The sequence below is a fragment of the Maylandia zebra genome, linkage group LG5 (assembly GCF_041146795.1).
Source record: "Maylandia zebra isolate NMK-2024a linkage group LG5, Mzebra_GT3a, whole genome shotgun sequence".
NCBI lineage: Eukaryota > Metazoa > Chordata > Actinopteri > Cichliformes > Cichlidae > Maylandia > Maylandia zebra.
In genome coordinates this window covers 15,612,667-15,632,359 of record NC_135171.1, presented here as the reverse complement: position 1 = coordinate 15,632,359, position 19,693 = coordinate 15,612,667, and the positions used below count along the sequence as shown (strand labels likewise).

General features: G+C 40.7%; 1 protein-coding gene across 10 annotated transcripts in view; it reads left to right on the top strand.

Moving 5' to 3' along the window:
• The window catches only part of celf4 (CUGBP, Elav-like family member 4), a 91,802-nt gene extending 72,109 nt beyond the window's left edge, over positions 1-19,693 (top strand). The window contains exons 4-14 of one of the 10 annotated variants that reach the window (XM_014407983.4): positions 4,440-4,568; positions 5,535-5,614; positions 7,749-7,889; positions 8,241-8,379; positions 9,614-9,766; positions 10,108-10,218; positions 11,577-11,639; positions 12,049-12,126; positions 13,325-13,468; positions 14,571-14,764; positions 17,749-19,693. In XM_014407983.4, coding sequence (XP_014263469.1) covers positions 4,440-4,568; positions 5,535-5,614; positions 7,749-7,889; positions 8,241-8,379; positions 9,614-9,766; positions 10,108-10,218; positions 11,577-11,639; positions 12,049-12,126; positions 13,325-13,468; positions 14,571-14,698 — 1,166 coding nt within the window. In that variant the 3' untranslated portion in view covers positions 14,699-14,764; positions 17,749-19,693. Of the gene's footprint in view, positions 1-4,439; positions 4,569-5,534; positions 5,615-7,748; positions 7,890-8,240; positions 8,380-9,613; positions 9,767-10,107; positions 10,219-11,573; positions 11,640-12,045; positions 12,127-13,181; positions 13,469-14,570; positions 14,765-17,748 lie in introns of those variants that run through there. The other 9 variants (XM_023152515.3, XM_023152516.3, XM_004545221.6 and 6 more) reach the window with 9 other exon arrangements.

Below are 19,693 nucleotides of genomic sequence, written 5' to 3'. Positions count from 1 at the left end.
TTGGAAACTAATACTTTTTATGTATCCTGGTACAACTCGAGCCAACTAAATATTACTGTAGTGGGAGATCGGGGAGAGCCACTGTCATGTACTGTCTGTGTGCGTGAGAGAGAGGGGGGGCTTTACATCGTTATTGAGACTCTGGTGTATATTGATTTGCTCTCTTGCTGAATATGAGTGTGTGTGCGTGTGTGTGTAAGTCCTTTCACAAAGAAAGATGTAATGTTTATTGGTGGCTTCCCTGGAGAATTGTTGGGCACCATTGAGGTGTGTACTATGAATGTGTATGTGTCTGAGAAGATGTGAGGAGGAGGAGGGTGTGGGGGTGCAAACATTTCAAGATTTGCGAGTGCGTGCCTGTGCATATGTGTGTCCACCTCTGATATGCGCTACACTCTTGTAAACACTCACCATCCCACCCTGCCCCCTCCCCCGGTGCAAGGCCAGAGCGCAGATTAGTCTTGTTGACTTGGCAAGGACACCCTGTCAGGCACAAGCAGCGGGGAACGGACCCTCAACACGCATGCACGCACACACGGACGCCCGCGGATACCCACACCTAGACACACATTAATTTGCAGAGCACATTCAGAGCCTCAATTGCACTGAGGCTCATTAGTTTCCGAACGTATACACCCCCTTTTTTCCACAAAGCTCAGATTCTTTGCGACGCGGGAACTGATGACAGCCATGCACATCGACACATCTGCTGCTTTCGCTTCCAGCACACTTTCGCTCTCAGCTTCACAATTCTCCTCGACCACTCATTGAGTGACTCGACTAACGCCGTCATGTGCTGACACTAATGAACTGATGCCGAACCTTGGTCTGTCCATATTTTATTAGAGACCCTGAATGACCGATTTGTATCCGATTATAACGTTCTACAATGTATTTGACAGCCTGTAAGTTTATATGTGAAAAAATTGGCAGTGAAAAAGAAAGAAATTAGGTTTTAATTATGAGTTACTTCACTAAAAAAAAAAAAGAGTGCTGGCCCTCATTAACATGACACAATAATTTTGAGTAAAATGCAACTGAAATATATAAAATCAAATGTTTTTTAACTCAAATTCAATCAAACTAATCATTGAAAAACATAGTTTAGTATAAACTCAGTGTATACCAATCAAATGCATTTAATTTCACCAGTTGCATTAAATTTAATGTTTTGTACCAAAATTACGTGTAAGTTTTACATGTAATCAAGTTACTTCACGTCAGCATTTTGGGCATAAATATGGTGGAGGCTTTTTGCCAAAGAAGAGGCCAGCAGTTAATATATGCAAATGGATTATTGCTACGTGCTCATAAATGAGAATTAGACCCATAAATGCATTAGGTGTTGGCCGTGAGAAATGATAAAGTATTTTTCCTGACGCTTTACCTGCTGTAACCTTATACAGAAAGTAGGTATGCTGCTTCGAAGGTCTTAGCAAAGCTTTTCTTTAGCCATGGGAAAAATATGCGCATAGCCTCCCACATTCATACAGCTGTCTCCTGGATTCAGCATAATCTTTGACTTATGCATATTACTTCCTACTTCTGTATAATAATAATGACAATACATATGTTGTTCTTTGGGGGGGAAGGGGGGGGGGGGGAAGGAAAAGTTCACTGGCAAGACTAGGGAACTGACCTTAGTTAAATTTTAATCATGTTCTGACCTGAGGAAAGGCACACCCACACAGCTGCCTTCTCTCATATCTGACACCTGTGACAGGCGCACTTCCTTGCCTATAGGTTGTAATTTTAAATGACTGATTCAATGGGGGAAAAAAATGTCAGACTGATGTGACAAGCAAGACCCATGCATTGTCACACTGTCATTGTGAGTTTCTATCTTGTCGTGCCATTTCATATCTGACAAAAACATCTGATGAAACAGCTACTAGGATGCTGCTTACAGGATGTTGTCTCACCACACATTATGCATTCACATTTATTTACACATAACATTTAATACAAGATGATTATCACTTGGTGGCTTATTTTCTGTAGAATCTGCACAAATAACATTCAACATGGTAGATTTTTCAGATCATTCATATTCTGGTTTGAAAATTACGACATGTTGTGGAATCCTCGGGAGGACCGAGGGACTTGGTGAAATTTCCTTCCACAATGGAACTGAAGAGTATGACTCCTGGTGGATGGGGTGCAGGAGGCAGTCATAAATAAATAAACAAAACCATTTAATTTGCCACAAATACCTCGCTCTAGAAGAGACCACTGTTGCTTCACAGTAGAAAGCAGTGACTGCTCAGAATCCTGAGTGGTGCTTCGTATTGCTTTCTTTTATTTCCATGTCATATGGATGTCTCAGCAGTGCTGGTTTGCCTTTGTGAGACATTGCTACAGCATAGAAATCATTCAAAAACTAACCAAAAACCAACAAAAATAAAACAAGACTAGCTGAAATGATTTTCTGAACTTGCGTCGGACCCTCTTTACTAAGCATTTATGCATGAAAACATCTTTGCTTTTATTTTCCAATTCTTCCCCCTGACAAATAACGTCTGTATGAAAATAATTAACAAAGACTACAACTAATGAACACTAAACTAAAGCAAAGCCATTCTGGAAACCAAGTGAAACTAAACCGAATTGAAAACAAAAACAAGTAATGAGAAAACACAAAACCATAAAAGCTCTGCAACCAGCCTCCGTGATGATCTGCTGTACGCCCGTTGCTCGTTACAAGTCCCCATCATCTCTTAATACTGGTGGCCTGGGCAGTGTGAGAGGAAGCATAAGCTGGACTAGCTGGCCAGCTCGCTTGGTAACTCCTGTTAATCTTCTCTCAACTGTCACTCTGCCAGAGTTATGTTTACAGTTTCATTCCCTGACTGTTTTTCCTGCTGAATGAAATTTAAAAAAAAACCCACCAAATCTCTGGGCAGCACTATTTCTTCTCACGCTTGAGTGAGGGAATTGCTGCTACACTGACTCACTATCCCTTCTTGAGGTACAAAGTGGTATTATATGAAAGTAACTTTAGTCAAATATCTCATCATCGCAACATAAGGGATGTTAAAGATGAAGCTGCCAGGCAGGAGGAAAAGAGGAAGCCCTCAGATGAGGTTCATAGATATGGTGAAGGAGGACGTGAAGTGGGTTGGTGTGGCACAGGAGGATGCTAGGGATAGGATGAGACGGAGGTAGGAAGGAAGGAACAGCCAAAAGAAGAAGAAGATAATCTCTCTACATAACATCATAGCTATTAATACTCCATATTCTGTTTAGTGTTATTTGCACTACCTGTTTTTGTCAAGGAAGTGCAAAGCAAGATGAAACAGATGAAGTCCAGAAATATAAAAAAAGATACAGAGCAGAAAATAGCTTATTTTCTCAGTATAAATGTAGGGAAAATATTACCTAGCAACAGCGTTCATAAAACTTGGAGAACATCTTTCCTTGGCATCTTTTATGACCTGGCTCATAAGCTCCAACATAAATCGGAGATTGACTCCACACTGCTTTTTTTTTCTTTTTTAGAAACATGGGCTTTATTTTAATTTACTAAATATTTTTAGCTAAAAACGACACCAACACCCAAGAGAGAGCATGACAGTGTCTGGTCTCCCTGCCACACCTTGTCAGGTATTAGCAATTAAATCCAGGGCAACAGAAACTTTCGCGCTACCGCTGCATAAGGAGTTGAGGTTGCAGAGGGGGCGTGACACGTGAAACCAGCAGCATAGCCAACTTATACAGTGGCAAGCATTTACCACAGACACTGCATGTGTCACGCAAGCTGCACTGAATGTGATGAGAGAGAACATTGTTGTTAGCATCAGACATACTGTGCCATGGGGTAGTCATATTCCCAAAGGACAGAGACTCCACAGAAAAGGGCTTCCTCGCCTTGATTAGGTTGCCCTGCAAATATGCAATGGGCAGCTGGTTAAACAGTAAACAGTATTAATACATTTTAAAGTGAATATGCAGAAACAGCTGTGCACCTCAAATAGACTGCATACTAAATAATAACATAATACACCAACCAGCTAGTCCATTTAAAATGCACATTACAGACTTTCAGCTCAGGAACAGCATTGAATTAGAAATACACTAGGACTGCAGCATTAGATTACATTACATAATTATTTTTTCTAGCATTATGAACTTTTTGTGAACTGTTATTCTACTATAACTTTCTCTTTTTGGCGTGTAGCTTCAACTCAGTTGTTTTTAACACAAATAAAGTTGAATTTCTAATGAAACTTAATCAAGCAGATTTTCAAGTTTGAAAATTGTTGCAATTGACTATATCACAAAACAAAACTGCATCTGATATTTGACCTGGTGCTTGTGTATCTAAGGCTTAGCAAAAATGCCTCCGTCTAAGCGACACAGCACGTCTCTTTGTAGAATACCAAAAAGCATCTCCTGATCTCCTGATCTCCTGATCGTGACCTATTCCTTTTTCCTTTTAGAAGACAGAAAGCTTTTTGTGGGCATGCTCAACAAGCAACAGTCAGAAGATGATGTGCGGCGCCTTTTCGAGTCCTTCGGCAGCATCGAGGAATGCACCATCCTCAGAGGTCCCGACGGAAACAGCAAAGGTGAGTTTATAGCTGTTTATGACTTTGAGCCGGCAGACTTTTTTCACAGGCTACTGCACAGAAATGATTTGGCCTTTCAAAGTTGGTGACTTTGCAAAGTTCTTCTTAAAACACTCCGCGCTGAGTGATGTCAAAGCGGGCTATTTCACAATCATCAGAGGAGTCGTTACATAAGAATACCGGAGATTCAGTAAATTTCAACAGTAAATGCCATTTGCAAGCTTTCGCCCAAAGGGACGAGAGATACAAACCAGCAGCTCTTTACAGATGAACCCCATTAACCTCGTGAGTCAACCTACAAGGCTCTGATAAAGAAAAAAAAAATAAGTCACCCTCCTTATTAACCATCGGGCTTCATGTCATGCCAGAAAAATGCCCCTTTTTAAATGTTGTCAGAGTGCTACACAAGTTCACCGCATGAAGTTCATCAGTGGGCTTAGCAGCTAATCAATGAAACTCGATGATAACTAAGCCTGATGATTACAGTGGGCTTGATCATTCTGATTCCTCCGTGAAGCTCCATTAACAAGGCTTCATCAGCCAGCTTACTCAGCTAAGTGGGCTTTAGCTCAATAATTACTGAGAACTTGATCACTCAAATTTATCAACGGCGCTTGTCAATAGTAAGCGACACCAAAACGCTGTAGCATTTTGAGCGCTATCTGAGGATCCTCGAAGTCGTTAATGACGCCAGATTGGCACATTTAGTCTGCTGAGCTTCGATCAACATTGATGTAGCAATCCGCAGCAAAGGAGGCTTTCTTCACTAAATATTTGTTACTGTAGAAAATTTATCCCAGGTGGGAAAAAAAGGAGGGGGGGGGACTGTCTGCTTGTTGTATTGTTACTATAAATGCTTTGTTGTGATACTGTATGATATACTTCTCAGGAAACTTTTTTTTCCCTTTGTTCTCACGATCTCATTATCCCCTTACTCAGGTTCTCCTCTCTCTCGTTCTCTTTAAGGCTGTGCGTTTGTAAAATACTCCTCTCATGCTGAAGCTCAGGCAGCCATCGGTGCACTACACGGGAGCCAGACAATGCCTGTGAGTAACTGCGTGCGTGCATGTAGGTGTGTGAGAGAGGTGAGTCACACAGGGAGATGACTCAAATACTGCTTATATTCCTTATAAATTTAACTCGGGCTGGAGTTTATCAGTCCCAGTGAGGAAATTTGTCCTTAGGGCTATTCGATCTTTCCATCTCAGTTGAGCCATTTTTTACACTTTTTTTTTCCTGGGTTGAAAGATGAATCTATGAATCTATGTCATGAGATTTCTCAAATATTAGACCCATAGAGGAAATATTTTTCAAGTTACAGCGTCCTCTAAAGAAGAGGTGATCATATGCACAATATTTGCTTAAATTATAGTCAGTGGATTAGGACTACTGGGAAATGTTGTATACCTATAATTTTGGTAGGCACAGTTGTTATTTTTGTTTTTTGCAGCAGTTTTTATCTGTCATCCTGTTCTGCTGTTTAAAAAGAAATAGCTGCTAAAAACTGCTAAACATTCACATATTTAAAAAAAAGTTCAGCCTGGGACAGATGTAGTTACATTTTTCACTAAATTTACAAAGGCAGCACATTTAAATAATTATCAATTGCTTTGAACTTTGAAGAAACTGCTGATCTGCTGGGATTTTCCAGCACAATCATCTCTAGAGTTTAAAGAGAATGGTCTGGAAAAAGGGAAAATATCCAGTACTGATGTCAGAGGTCAAGGGAAAATGGCCAGAGTGCTACGAGCTGAAAAGGCAACAGTAACTCAGAGAGCATCTCTGAATGCAGAACATGTTGAACCGCAAAGCAGGTGGGTCTACAGCAGCAGCAGAAGAAGACCACACCAGGTGCCACCCCTGTCAGCTAAGAATAGAAAACTGAGGCTATAAATCACACAGGCTCAATTTCTCGGGACGCTTTGGGTCCCTTAGTACAAACTGTGCATTGTTTAAATGCCAGAGCCCTCTTGAGTATTGTTACTGAGCGTATCCATCCCCTGATGTCGACAGTGTACACATCCTCTGGTCAGTTCGCTACCTTGAACCTCCAGTGCAAGCAAAATAAACAAACTAAGGCATGTAGCCCTCGAATAAACCATTTGGATCTTATTAGCATCTGAAATCTTAAACATTCTTCATGGATACGGTGCATTTATATGGGTAATTTGCATATGTGGTGTTTCGTACACTAGGAAGATATTTTACATTGCAGCTTACTGTGCTGCATTACATCAGCTACAATAGTACCTACAACCTGCAATGGGCTGGCAGTAAAAGTTTGAAGAGTGGCTCATTAAAGGAGTCCAACAGGCATTTCTGAATTTATCTGAAGCACCAATTACATTTTCACATTGTTCATATTTTATTCATTGTACCTGTTATATCTCTATAGCTTACAGTGCAATGAGAGTGAGCTCACATTGCCTACCACTGATGAAAACGTTTGTTTGATTGGACAGTCAAAACTAAGAGCTATGAAAAAGAATTTGTTTACATGAGCCAAATTCAGAGTGCATAGCGATGTGTTCACCTGCACATGTACATGTATGTATTTAGTACTGGTAATATTTTTTTACAGGTTTCAGGGGAAAATAGTCAAGATCTGTCTTGATGTTTTGCTTTTTTGTTGTTTTGTGTTTGTTGCTGTATCTGACAAAAATCCCATAGAATACTCCCAAATCTGGCAGATTCCACACAAATTATCCAGCTGTTCCCACAAGCACAATGGTGGAGATAAAGTATTGCTGAGCAGCTTTGTGAAACCACTCAACTTGTGAGTTATGATTTAGGCGAAAAAGTACGATTTTGCCCTTCTGTAAAAGTGGCACTTTTTTCATAAATATTTAAATTGCTCTAATAATTGGAATATATTCATAACGGAAGCCTTGCAACAGGAAATTATGAAAATGTAAAAATATTACATGAGAATGTAAGGTTGACTTAACATGGAATGTCCCTTTTAGTTATAACCCATCAGGACTTTTTGGGGAAAATGGGCACCAGTTAAAGCTCTGGGGGCCATTGCCTTGGCCAGAGATTTAAAACAGTATGTGTGTATGTGTGCTAATGCAAGCTTATGTCAGACGTCTATCGAACCACATTAACATGTACTTCCTGGCGTGTGTGTGTGTGTGTGTGTGTGTGTGTATGTGTGTGGGTGGATGGGTGGGTGCACAGGGGGCCTCATCCAGTCTGGTGGTAAAGTTCGCCGACACGGATAAGGAGCGCACCATACGCCGCATGCAGCAGATGGCTGGTCAGATGGGCATCTTCAACCCTATGGCCCTGCAGTTTGGAGCCTATGGAGCCTACGCTCAGGCAAGATGCCCCACAGAACTCCTTTTTTTATCTACAGTTATTTATTCAGTGAGCCACAGAGATTAAACAGAGCGCTCGAGCTTAGCTCAAATTTAAATTTGAAAAGGCAAAAGAAGAAGCAAAAGTCATCAAGTCAAATGTTAATTTAAAAAAAAAAAAATTAAAGGATAGATGTTCTATAAAGTTTAATACATGGTTTTCACCTCCTAATATGCTGTTTCCCATCTCTGTAGCAGCATTTCTGCTATAGCTCTACTTCTTATGCTTTTTTTGTCTTGCTTTGCTTAGCTCAGACTCACAGGTCTTTACTTTTATTACTTTCTGCTTTCCCTTCTTCTTCACCACCTGAAGGTGCAGCAGCAAGCAGCACTGATGGCATCTGTAGGCCAAGGAGGCTACCTCAGTCCAATGGCAGCCTTTGCTGCTGCCCAGATGCAGCACATGGCCACCATCAATGGCCTCCCCGGAGCACCGCTGACTCCCACGTCAGGTAACTGGTTTAAGGTCAATTGTTAAAGTACCTATCAGAGTTTTTTCAGAAAGTGCATCTACCACAGTGCATGCATTGTGGATTATACTTCTATACATAAATATACATGAGCACAAGCTAGCATTAATGTTCCAGAGGGGGGCTGACAGCAGACAATCTGGTGTCACTGGAAGCCAAGAACCCAAATCTGAAACCCTAAACCTTCCATCTGTGCACATGAGACTTTTGACTTTTATGAGCACTCAGTGCTACTGAGTGCTCATAAAAGTCTTTACAGGTCATAAAGGTCATCTTAAGGTTAAGTACATACAACATAAAATAAATCAATAAAATTGAATAACCATATCCATCAAAGAAATACATCAGGTTGATTCTTTAGTCTAAACACCTGGTTACTGTGGTTACAGATTTACTCAAACACTAAAACTGGCTCAGGGGGTTGGGAAGCGCATCTGCAACCGGAAGGTCGCTGGTTCGATCCCTGGGTTCTCTGTCCTGGTCGTTGTGTCCTTGGGCAAGACACTTTACCCTACCGCCTACTGGTGTTGGCCAGAGGGGCCGATGGCACGATATGGCTTTCCTTGAAAAGCGCTATATAAATGCAATCCATAAATTGGCTGACTGAAGTGTTAACATGGCCCTACAACATAATATATCTGCACTGCATGACACAACAGTCTGGATAAAAGGATTTTTTTTTGTTTATTCACTTCCATCATGCCGTCTAAAGCGAAGACATTAAAATAAGATGTGGAAAATCGAATATAAGTATGAGATCCTTTTGAAAACAGCAGCACCAGCTGTTTAATAAAGTGTAATATTAATGACTAAAAATAGTTTATTCTTTTAAGACCCGACTCTAAGACTGCAGTGGAAATAAGATACAGCCGAAAGGAAGAAAATGCATGTTTCTGGATACACCCAAGGAATGTAAAAGAAGATCATTCTGGGAACACATAATTAGCAATCATTTGATATCAACACAGTATTCACTAGTCTCAGAAAATACGTCTGAGGGTCACATCTAATGGCTGTTGTTTCACTGTAAGGGCCATACTTGGACAAGAAATCAGCCCTGACATTTAGTGTCTTCACCGGCCCACTGGACCGGCCCTCCTGACATTTGCAAGAGTTACTAGGTGGCCAGTCAAAGTAAAACTTTTCCATAATGTCCTCGGGGTGGAAAAATTGCATTGTTTCTCTCTGTCTCTGTCTGTCTGCCCCATGGCTGCAGGTGGCAGTACTCCACCAGGCATCAGCGCCCCCACAGTGACCAGCATCCCATCTCCAATTAGTGTAAATGGTTTTACTGGCATGCCGCCCCCGCAGGCAAATGGACAGCCCCCCGCAGAAGCAGTTTTTACCAATGGGATACACCATTATCCTGGTAAATATGATCATCTCAGAGACGAACGCACACACACACACACACACACACACACAAAAATTCAAATGTTAAAGTATGATTTTTTTCAATGTAGACACACGTCCACTGTAAAGCAGCCATCAACAGGAAAAGCGTGCATGATGTTGGCTTACACACTAGGATAGCCTTTAAGCATGTTCATGGGGGGTGAGGCCAGACGAATGTAGTCCACAGAAAGCAAGCAAGTTGAGGCGATTATCGTTTGGCAAAGGCGTTCGGGCTGCCGGAGTCTAACTATGCGCTTGTGTCATGAGTCGTGGTTAGTACCTTATTGGATGTGTTTGGTTGTCTTGTCTCCCCAGTGTTGCAGGAGGTGGTTTTTAGAGAGGACTCAGAGAAAAACGGCTTGGGCGTGGCTCCGCGGAGTTGTTTTGGGGTTCAGGGTGGCTGCTTCCTCTCATCTCTCTCCGAAGGTAGCGCTCTTTCCCTCCCACCCTCATCCCTCATCCCTTTTCTTTCTGAGCTCAGGGACAGGAAGATATCATTTCAAAGCCATTGGGACCAAACATTCTTTCTTTTTACATTTAAAACATTTTAAAAAGAAGGAAAGAAAGAGGGAAAATTCAAGTTTGTGAGTGAACAGTAAAGATTTATATTGCTTCAAATATCTGAAATATTTTCTGCTCTGTAATATGCTCTGAAAAAGACTCTGACTTCGTGTTTCCAGACACTGTCATAAAGAAAAGTTCTTTGCAGTGTATACAAATACAAATCATCTTGTTAGAATAAACCTATCCCTGTGGCTGCTACATTCACAAACTTGCAATTCCCCTGGCAAAATGTATCACAGTGTTACAAAGGATGATAATAACACAGACAGCTGAATTATTTTTGAACAGGATTTCACCTGGTTTTTTTTTTTTTTTTAAAGGTTCTTTGAGCCCATAACTCTTCTTCTTTTCTTCTGGCTATCTGTTGCTGTTTTTCCAGTGTTACTGTTAGTCCACAGCGTGCTCGGTGTTACTTTGGTTTTAAAGGATACTGGCGTTATCAGTGTGTACATGTTTATCAGTGTGTGTGTGTGTGTGTATATGTGTGTGTGTGTGTTCTCAGTGGTGTATTTATTGTGCATGCGTTGTACGCACGGGTGTGTAGCATTAAGGTGCGGCACAGTGCCGGCGGTAGTTCAGATGCAGGGAGAGTTTGCTGTAGATCTGTGAACATGTGAAGTGAAAGCAGCAGGCGTATCCACTGTTACGTGCGTTGTGCTCGTCCTGTTGTTGTACATGTGAAAAATAAATGTGTTTCTTGTTTTTTTTTTAGGTTTTCTGTGATAGGCACAAGTTTAGGTACATTTTTTTCTTTGTTGTGGTGACAGTGGAGCCATGTGTTGTTGGTTGTTTTCTTTTTTGTTTTGTGTGTGTGTGTGTTGGTCTTAACTGTGGTTTATCAAAGTTTTGCTTTCCTGCTTTTCTTAAAAAAAAGAAGAAGAAGAAAACTTTTGAAATGCTTTGGGGGAAACTTTTAAGTATAAGGGTCTGGAAAAAGAGAAGGGAGAGGTTCAGAATTCAGTTCCTCACACACCGAAGTGAAGTGAGTTGACTCCACGCTGTTCGGCTCGCTAACCTTTCTGCTTTTTCTTCTCTCCATCGCTCTCCTCCTTCTCATCCCTGCTATATATTACTCTCTCCTTCCTCCGTGCCCTCTCCTCCATCTACATTCTCCCTCTGTCTCGCTCCCCCTACACACACACCTCCATCCATCTGTGCTCCCCCACCACCACCACCTCCTCCTCTTTTTTCTTCTCTTCTCTGTGTCTCTGTTGAAGCAGCTCAAAGTCCCACTGCAGCTGATCCTCTCCAGCAGGCTTACACAGGAGTCCAGCAGTATGCAGGTCTGTCTGTCACTCTCACTGCACCAATGATATGTGTGTCTGCATATGTATGCGTGTGTGTGTGTGTGTGTGTGTGTGTGTGTGTGTGTGTGTGTGTGTGTGTGTGTGTGTGTGTGTGTGTGTGTGTACAGTAGGAAGGGAGGCCAGACTACGGAAAACAGGACAAGGATAAGCATACCTTTGTTCGAAATTAAAATTTTGATATTGTAACATTAAGTGTTTCAGTCTCACTCCATCAGTTTGTTCTCTGCACCGCGTCGGGTGTGCAACACGTTAGACTCTATTGTGCGCTATCTGATCGATTGCCTGCTGTGCCCCTGCATATATCACATTGTTTATATGTATACAAGTGTGCGCTCTAGTCATGACTGTTATCTGATCCGCGGTGTGTGTTTGTGTGTGTCAGCAGCCTACCCCGCTGCATACGGCCAGATCAGCCAAGCCTTCCCCCACCCTCCACCTATCATCCCACAGCAGCAGCGAGAAGGTAACGCTCACGCACGGCATGCTCCTGAAATACTCATACACGCTGGCGGGGTGATTTGAAATGTTGCCAGTCAGTTTTTACGAAAAGTACAAATATTCAGCAGTGTTTTGGGGTGTTTTTGTTTACCTGATACAAAACAGCTTTTTTATTATTGGTGCTTTTTGGTTCGGTAATATAAAAAAAACAGAGGACAGAGTTGAGAATGAGTCAAAGAAAAAGAAAAAGAAGAATATTACTGAGCATCTCAAACTCAGCTGTAAGCCTTCTCATGAACCGAATGACCGCCAAGCTCAACACCCATGCCTGGGACCTTACTGCCCTCTTGTGGAAGTTAAGATAAAAATTGCAGATGATTTCACAGCTGTGGCAACCCAGAGGCCATATTTTAAGCATTTGGGAGTCATATAGTAAGGGGTGCCATAAAATTATCAGTATGAAGGTTGTTAGTTTTCATGATACTTAACATTCAGCAATCACCAACTTAAGGTTACCATTCAACTGTGACTGAAGCCTTGGAGAAAACTGCTCTACACTTTTTATGGGTTTTATTCGTGTTTCATTTTTGCAACTCTGGAACCTTAAAACTAGGCAAATATTAAGAAACACATTTAAGGAAAAAAAAATTTAATGTGAAACTGGGCATAAAGATGGTCTGATGCAGAAAACTGGAACATTTATTTTGTGTTTTTCACTCTGATGCATTTTAAATTCTAGTTTAGTCAAAACAACAATCCAAACATGCGAGATTAACTACCACATAGGACCGACACAGCTAGAAAACAAAGAAAACTGATGAAATTACGCAATCAAATGTTGAAATGTTCATCTTGATTGGTTTCTGTGAGAGCTTATGTTAAAAAAAAATGTAGCTCTTTTCTAAAATAACCAACATTATTCTATTTTTGGCAGAAAATTGAGTTTATACATCATTTATAAGAAGCTGTCAGAGGCAACTGACTTTCACTGCCTTTTAGCCCACTTTGACTAACAATGTGCTCTTCTACCCTCTTTATCTTTTACTTTACACTTTAAATAATTTCTTACTGTCATCACAGAGTTTTTTCCTCTCGTGGTCTGCCTTTCCCATTCTTACTCCCCGTCTCTTTCCTTGACCCTTTTCTCTGACCTTTGCCTTTTTATCTCTCTCTCTCTCCCTCCCCCTCTCTTCTCTCGCCTTTCTCCGTTTCTTTCCATGCAGGACCGGAAGGCTGCAACCTGTTCATCTACCACCTCCCTCAGGAGTTTGGAGATGGAGAGCTGATGCAGATGTTCCTGCCATTCGGTAATGTCATCTCCTCCAAAGTGTTTGTGGATCGGGCGACAAACCAAAGTAAATGCTTTGGTGGGTAAAAATGAACAAAACCAAACGATTATTGGTTATTTATTCCTGATTATTATTATTCTTTTTTTTTCCTAATCACCCTTTTTTTGCACTGCAGTCAATACTCCCTTCCCACCCCCACGCCTTCCCTACCCCCAAACCTCTTGACACCTCTCCCTTTAAAAAGATGAACAAAAGAGCAGATCGTTTCTCTGCAGGTGTGCTGTTACTAATAAGAAAGAGTGGATACTTTGGATATTTTGTTTTCCTTTTCCAAGCGTTACAGACAGCTGAGATCTGAGAACTCAGCGGCCCGTTTTATCTTTCGATTACGACTGTGCTCTTCGTGACATTTTGTATAATACAAATGTGGGTTTTTCAGTCGCATGCCCCTGACTATAGCTTCCTTTCAGCTAAAAACAAAAAAAAGGGATGCATGCCAAGAACGTAACTTCAGAATCCCACAGTTAGTCTGCCGTGCAAAGACAGAAAACTGCCATCTCACGTCATGCTGCTGACAGTGCAGCGTAGTCGAACGCATAATTATGTGGCAAATTATAAATGGATTGTGGAGAATGTTTTATGGAGAGTCCATCAGGTGCAACCCATTTGCAAATTAGCTTTCGCTCACTAATACGCTGCATTAATGTATTTCCTCAATTCATGTTGGCGTTTTTGTGATGCGGGTTTTAATTTGTTATTTGACGCTTTTTTTCCCCCCACATCACAGTGGAAGTTAAAAAGCAAAACTGAAATGTTGCACTACCATATTGATGTTTTAGTTATAAAACCCCATTATCCTGTAATCCTGTTGTTGTTGTCATACTATTACACATCTGTGTGATGTTAGTTTAATGTGCTTTTTTTTTAATAATCACACTATATTAGATTTACGCTTACAACTAGTTGTTTCATGAATGGTAACTGTTTTTTAGTTTTATGTGCTGATTAAAGGTTTTCATTATCGTTCCAGTTTTCATATCATACACACCTGTAAATGACTATTGGATCTTAATGAACTCATCTTCACATTCCATGTTTTTAGTGTCCCAAACTGCTCTTGCTTCTTCATATAACAATATCTCCTCCTTTCTCTTTCTCTCTCTTTTGGCCTTTCCCCCAGGGTTTGTAAGTTTCGACAACCCAGGTAGTGCCCAAGCTGCCATCCAGTCAATGAATGGCTTCCAGATCGGCATGAAAAGACTCAAGGTGCAACTGAAGAGGCCAAAGGATGCCAACCGTCCCTACTAGCCCGCGCCCCAGCCAGCCACCGCCACCCTGGCGGCCGGGGCAGCTGTCGAACACAGGGAAAGACAGGTTAGGCATCAGTGTTGACTCCTTGAGGAACACCTGTTGTCAGTTTAGTTTCACAGGTGGTTTCTTGAGTGCATGCACAGCTATTGCAAATTATACTGGCAAACACTCACCAAACAAAACCAGGTGTTGACATTCCCACAATCCTCCCAGGACCATGACTACAAACCTAAATAAATAAATAAAAATAATGTAACCAATACATTGAATTGTATAAAATATAAAAATTGTATAAAGAGAGCCTATGAGATATTAAAGTTGAAACATTTTGTTTAAAAAAAATGTGCTCGTGTTGAATTTGATGCCAGCAACACACAAAAAACAGTTAGAAGCATGGTATGTTTACCACTGCATTGCATCACCTCTTCTCTTAACAGCACTCTGTAAGGGTTTGGGAACCAATGAGACCAAATGTTCACCTATAGAGAGCAAAATCTTCCCCAGTCTTCCTTGTTAAAGGATTTTCTGCCCAAGAATCCGCTGTCTTTTGTTTCATAAATTTTTGAAAAAAGAACTGACAGGCCTAGACTGTATACAGGTAGTTATAGCTGCTCTTAATATGAAGCAACGCTGTTGTAATACCCGCAGAATGGGGTTTAGTGAGGATGTAAACAAGGCCTTATCTCAAAAAGACAATTGAATGGCAGCATGTGTTGCTTCAAAACCTCTTTGTAACATTCACTACCACCAAGTCTCAGATGTTCAAGTTATCCATGTGATGTACAAAAGCATTTACAAACCTATACCATCTGAGATGCTTTTACACTTCTACTATTTACCTCAGAGAATGCAGCATCCATGCAGGACAATTAGAGATTTTGATTCAAGGACTATTCCTCTTCATGTTAAAAATGTTTTGTTTGTTTTTTATCTTTACATGATAGTCAAAACGTTTTTGGATGATGCACTGGTATACTTGTACAGTAGTAATGATTTCCACTACACAAAATGCTTTTAATGCAGAAGCATCAACATCAGTTTTCAGCTTTTTCAGTATCTTGTGATCCTCTGATTCAGCCTCGTTGAGAAACTCTTCGTTTTAATCCCCAATTGTGTTCACTGTTGTGCATGAAAGCACTCACTGAGCATGCTCATGTTTTCATTGAACAGTGAAATGATTAAATCGTTTTTCCTGCTAAAGAACAAGAGGAAATTTTGCAGCTGTTGTCTTACCCTTTATTGAAGATGACAATAATGATTTTTTTTTTTTGTTATCATTAGTCACATGCAGATATTTCCCAAGACAAGCTGAGAGTGAAACGTGACATTTCAGGGAATTTCAGCAGCGACTGCATTGTCTAAAACTCCTGCAGCTTTAACCTGCTGACAGCTGTGTTACAGTGCCTCACGTGCAGCACACACACCTAACAACACTCTCGCCAGAGCGCCGTGTGTTCTTGGGCAAACAAGTGTCACTCACATCGCCTTCTTCGGCGGAAAACACTCTTAGCTCCGTGCATCATTCGCTGAAAACAAGAGTGCTGTGATGCACAGCGCTAACGGAAATGTCCCACACACACAGGGGGCAAAGCAGACTAGTTAAAACATATTGAGAATATAAGATGTTAAATGTAATTGTGAACCATAAGACGTGTCTATCTATACTGAAAGTGAAACCTTGTTTTGATGTCAGCTTCCAGGCTGGCCGAAAAAAGTAGCCTCCTCTATTTGCAGAACGACTTTACAGTAAATGACCCTGTATGTTACCTCGTAGGTAAAAGATAATTGGTAAATGGTTCAGCATGTTGCACAGGGAAGAAAGTGCTTCCAAGGGAGAGGCATTTATTACCCCTCAGGCAGGTAATTGTGCTGTTCCTCTTTGTCTCCTCCCTTCATCTGTGTGATGGAGAGTTTAGGCTGTGTCGTTCATTCACTACTGATGACTTCATTCAAGGGCAACTTATCACCCACTCACAAACTAACTGAACCATACCAGACAGTGTCCTGAGGCAAATCACTGCAGGTGGAAGAGCAATCTCATATGAATTTGTCATCAAATGTGTGCCGCCACTCCTTTTGATATGTAAAATGATTTTTTTAAACTGAATGTTGGAGAAAACATCTTCTGATTTCCTTTTTTTTTTTCCCAGAGCATCATTACGCTCTCAACTGATTAGCGAGCTGCTTTTCGACTTGCATCACCAGCTTTACTATTGGTATTATCATCTAAAAAAATAAAAATAGAATAAAATAGAATAATAACACACTGTTGGCACAACAGCAAGCTAGAGTACTCTTATTTAACATCTAATGACACGGTAAGGTGTGTCTCGATTAGAATCCCTTCACCATTTCAAAAACAGGATTGAAGAGTTTGTTTTTTAATAGAAACGAAAAATTTGTTTCATCGCGTAGAAGATAACAACGGAGCTGCAGCCAGGAAGCCAGATTAATTCACTGCAGGATGAGCACTGATTTGTTTTGAAAATTGTCTCAGCAAAATGATCTTTGTTTATCCACACCAGGACTTAGAGTCTTAGTGCTGGCTAAGACGCTTTAGAGAGGCAGGTGTCCTGTTAAGTATTCTGCACCGCTCCATCTGCATGTAAATACAGCAAAAATCAACAGAGAAGGAACACACAACACTGGTGACGTCATTGCTTCCAAAGAAAAATTAATTTAAAAATCAAAGCAAATATCTCTCCGTCATTTTTCTTGTTTTCCGGTATAATGTAGAAATGTGTAATGAAAGTTCAACGGCAAGCGACCTAGCTGTCTCATTCAATTATCTAAATCAGATCCAAGCAAGTGCACAAATGAACCGCAAAGCTAGACACACCTTCAAACCCCACAGCTGCTGGTATCAAAGTGCAGTTTTCGTGGGATACTTCTAGGAACCTAAGCAATCTGCAGAAAAGCTCGAGCCAGTGGCTATCCTGTGGAAAAGTGCAAGCATCAATGCATCGAGGTGCAAAACGTGAAACCTTGTGTTGTTTCTCCACACATTCCTTTACTCAAACAGTCCCTTTTTCTTCTGTGCTTTTCAGGTTTTGTTGAGCTGTTGATTATTTGCTACCCACCACTGAGTGCAAACTCAACATCTGGACCACTGAGGCTGCTTCAGAAAACAGAGGAGAGAGAGAGAGAGCGATGACCGAGTCAAGGACACCTCCTTTTTGGATGTACTAAAACTTTGGAACTCAGAGTGAATTTGTACCAGCCTGGTTAGCCCCAGGACTTTTTTTCCCCTCTTCTGCACACATATACACACTTCTTTCCCCACAAAACCCTGCTTGAATGACAGCTACCTTTTCTGGACCACAAAAACTTTTACTTGAACAAAGAAAGGAGGAGAAAAAAGTAAAAGAAACTACATCAAACCTCCTTACAATGACCAACCCCGCTGAACTCTTGAAAGGAATACGGATGTCAAAAGTCCAACAAGAACAAAACTTTGAAAAAAAAAATAAAAATAACAAAAAAAAAAAAAAAAAACAACCACAAGAAAAACCACAAACAAAAAACATAATAGCGGATTGCCGTAGGAGATCTTTCATTAAGATAGTGTGGAGCAATTGAGTTTTGAAGACCAATTTTTAAGATTTGAAACAAGAAGGGACAAATTCTCTGAGAGAGAACTTAAGTAGGAATGTGACATTTTCACGACACAGATTGGCTTCGATTTGGGATGGCCATCTTTAGCTCGGAGTGCCTGTCCGTTTCCAGGGGATACCGTTGCCGAGGAGCGCCATAGCAACAGTCTCCAGGGAGTCTTATCCATCATTCCTTAGTTGTTTTAGGGACCAAAAGACCAAACATTTTTATTGCTGAGGACTTGTAGCTCTAATATACTCGGACCACTGCATCTCTGTCAGCCAGCGTGGCTGGGGAGTTGCACTTAAAAGAAGTGTACATTACGAATATATACAACACATGTATATATACATATATATTGCTGATATGCTTTTTGAATACAGGCAAAACTATTTCAGATGACCAAATGGGGTCTCTCACTTCGCTAGTTTACAATTACTCAAAATGTTTATTTTTTTCTCTTCTCATTTTGTCTCGGGAGGGATGGCGAGTGCATGGGAGGGGCTGCTCTGTATCACAGCCTTATCTTTTTTAACTTGACATCCTAACCTCATAGATAGAATAACATCAGAAATGTTTGAAATATATGAACTTGTTTATATTTGCAGTACATATATATGTATAACAGGCATTCAAGCAAATGTATTCATATATACAGTATATATGGATAAATAGATATTAATCACAAATATATGTATTTATATGCACATATTTTATATATGTGTGTCTGTATATAGAACGGCTACTGACTATGTTGAGCTGTAATTTTTTTGTAGATTTTAGCTGGAGTTTGAAGCATTGCTCTGCTTGGGAAGAATCGCAAATCTGGCAGCTCCCAAAACTGCAGGCATTCCTTTCTCTGATTACCTATATGCTGACACACAATATATTGCTAAAAAGATTCATGTGTGATGAAACACATATGGTGTACATATTATCTGAAAATGCAAAAAGCCAATCTCAGTAGCAGGCTTTAAGAGAATCAGGCTAGATGATTTTAGAGGAAAAGGACAATTATCTTCGACTCTATTCCAAACATATCTTTTGAGCTTACACACACACACACACACACACGCACACATGCATACACACACAAACTTCTCTTTGAAACTTGAACCAAAATGAAAATGTCTCACAACCCTTGCTCTCTTTTGCATTCAGTAAAGTGCATGTAGCGTATGGGCTGTCACCATGTCAAGGTGTGCCTTGTCACCTGCAGAATCTGCCATCAAGCACTGTGCTCTCAGAAAACAAAGAAAAAAAAACTGAACACACACACACTACTGCAAGTAGCCAGCGCGCTATTATGATGTCAAAACTACAGCCTGATCCATATCATTTTTTCAGCTGCGTAGAGAGCTTCAGTGCATGTCAAATATAACAAAAATTGTCCAAGCA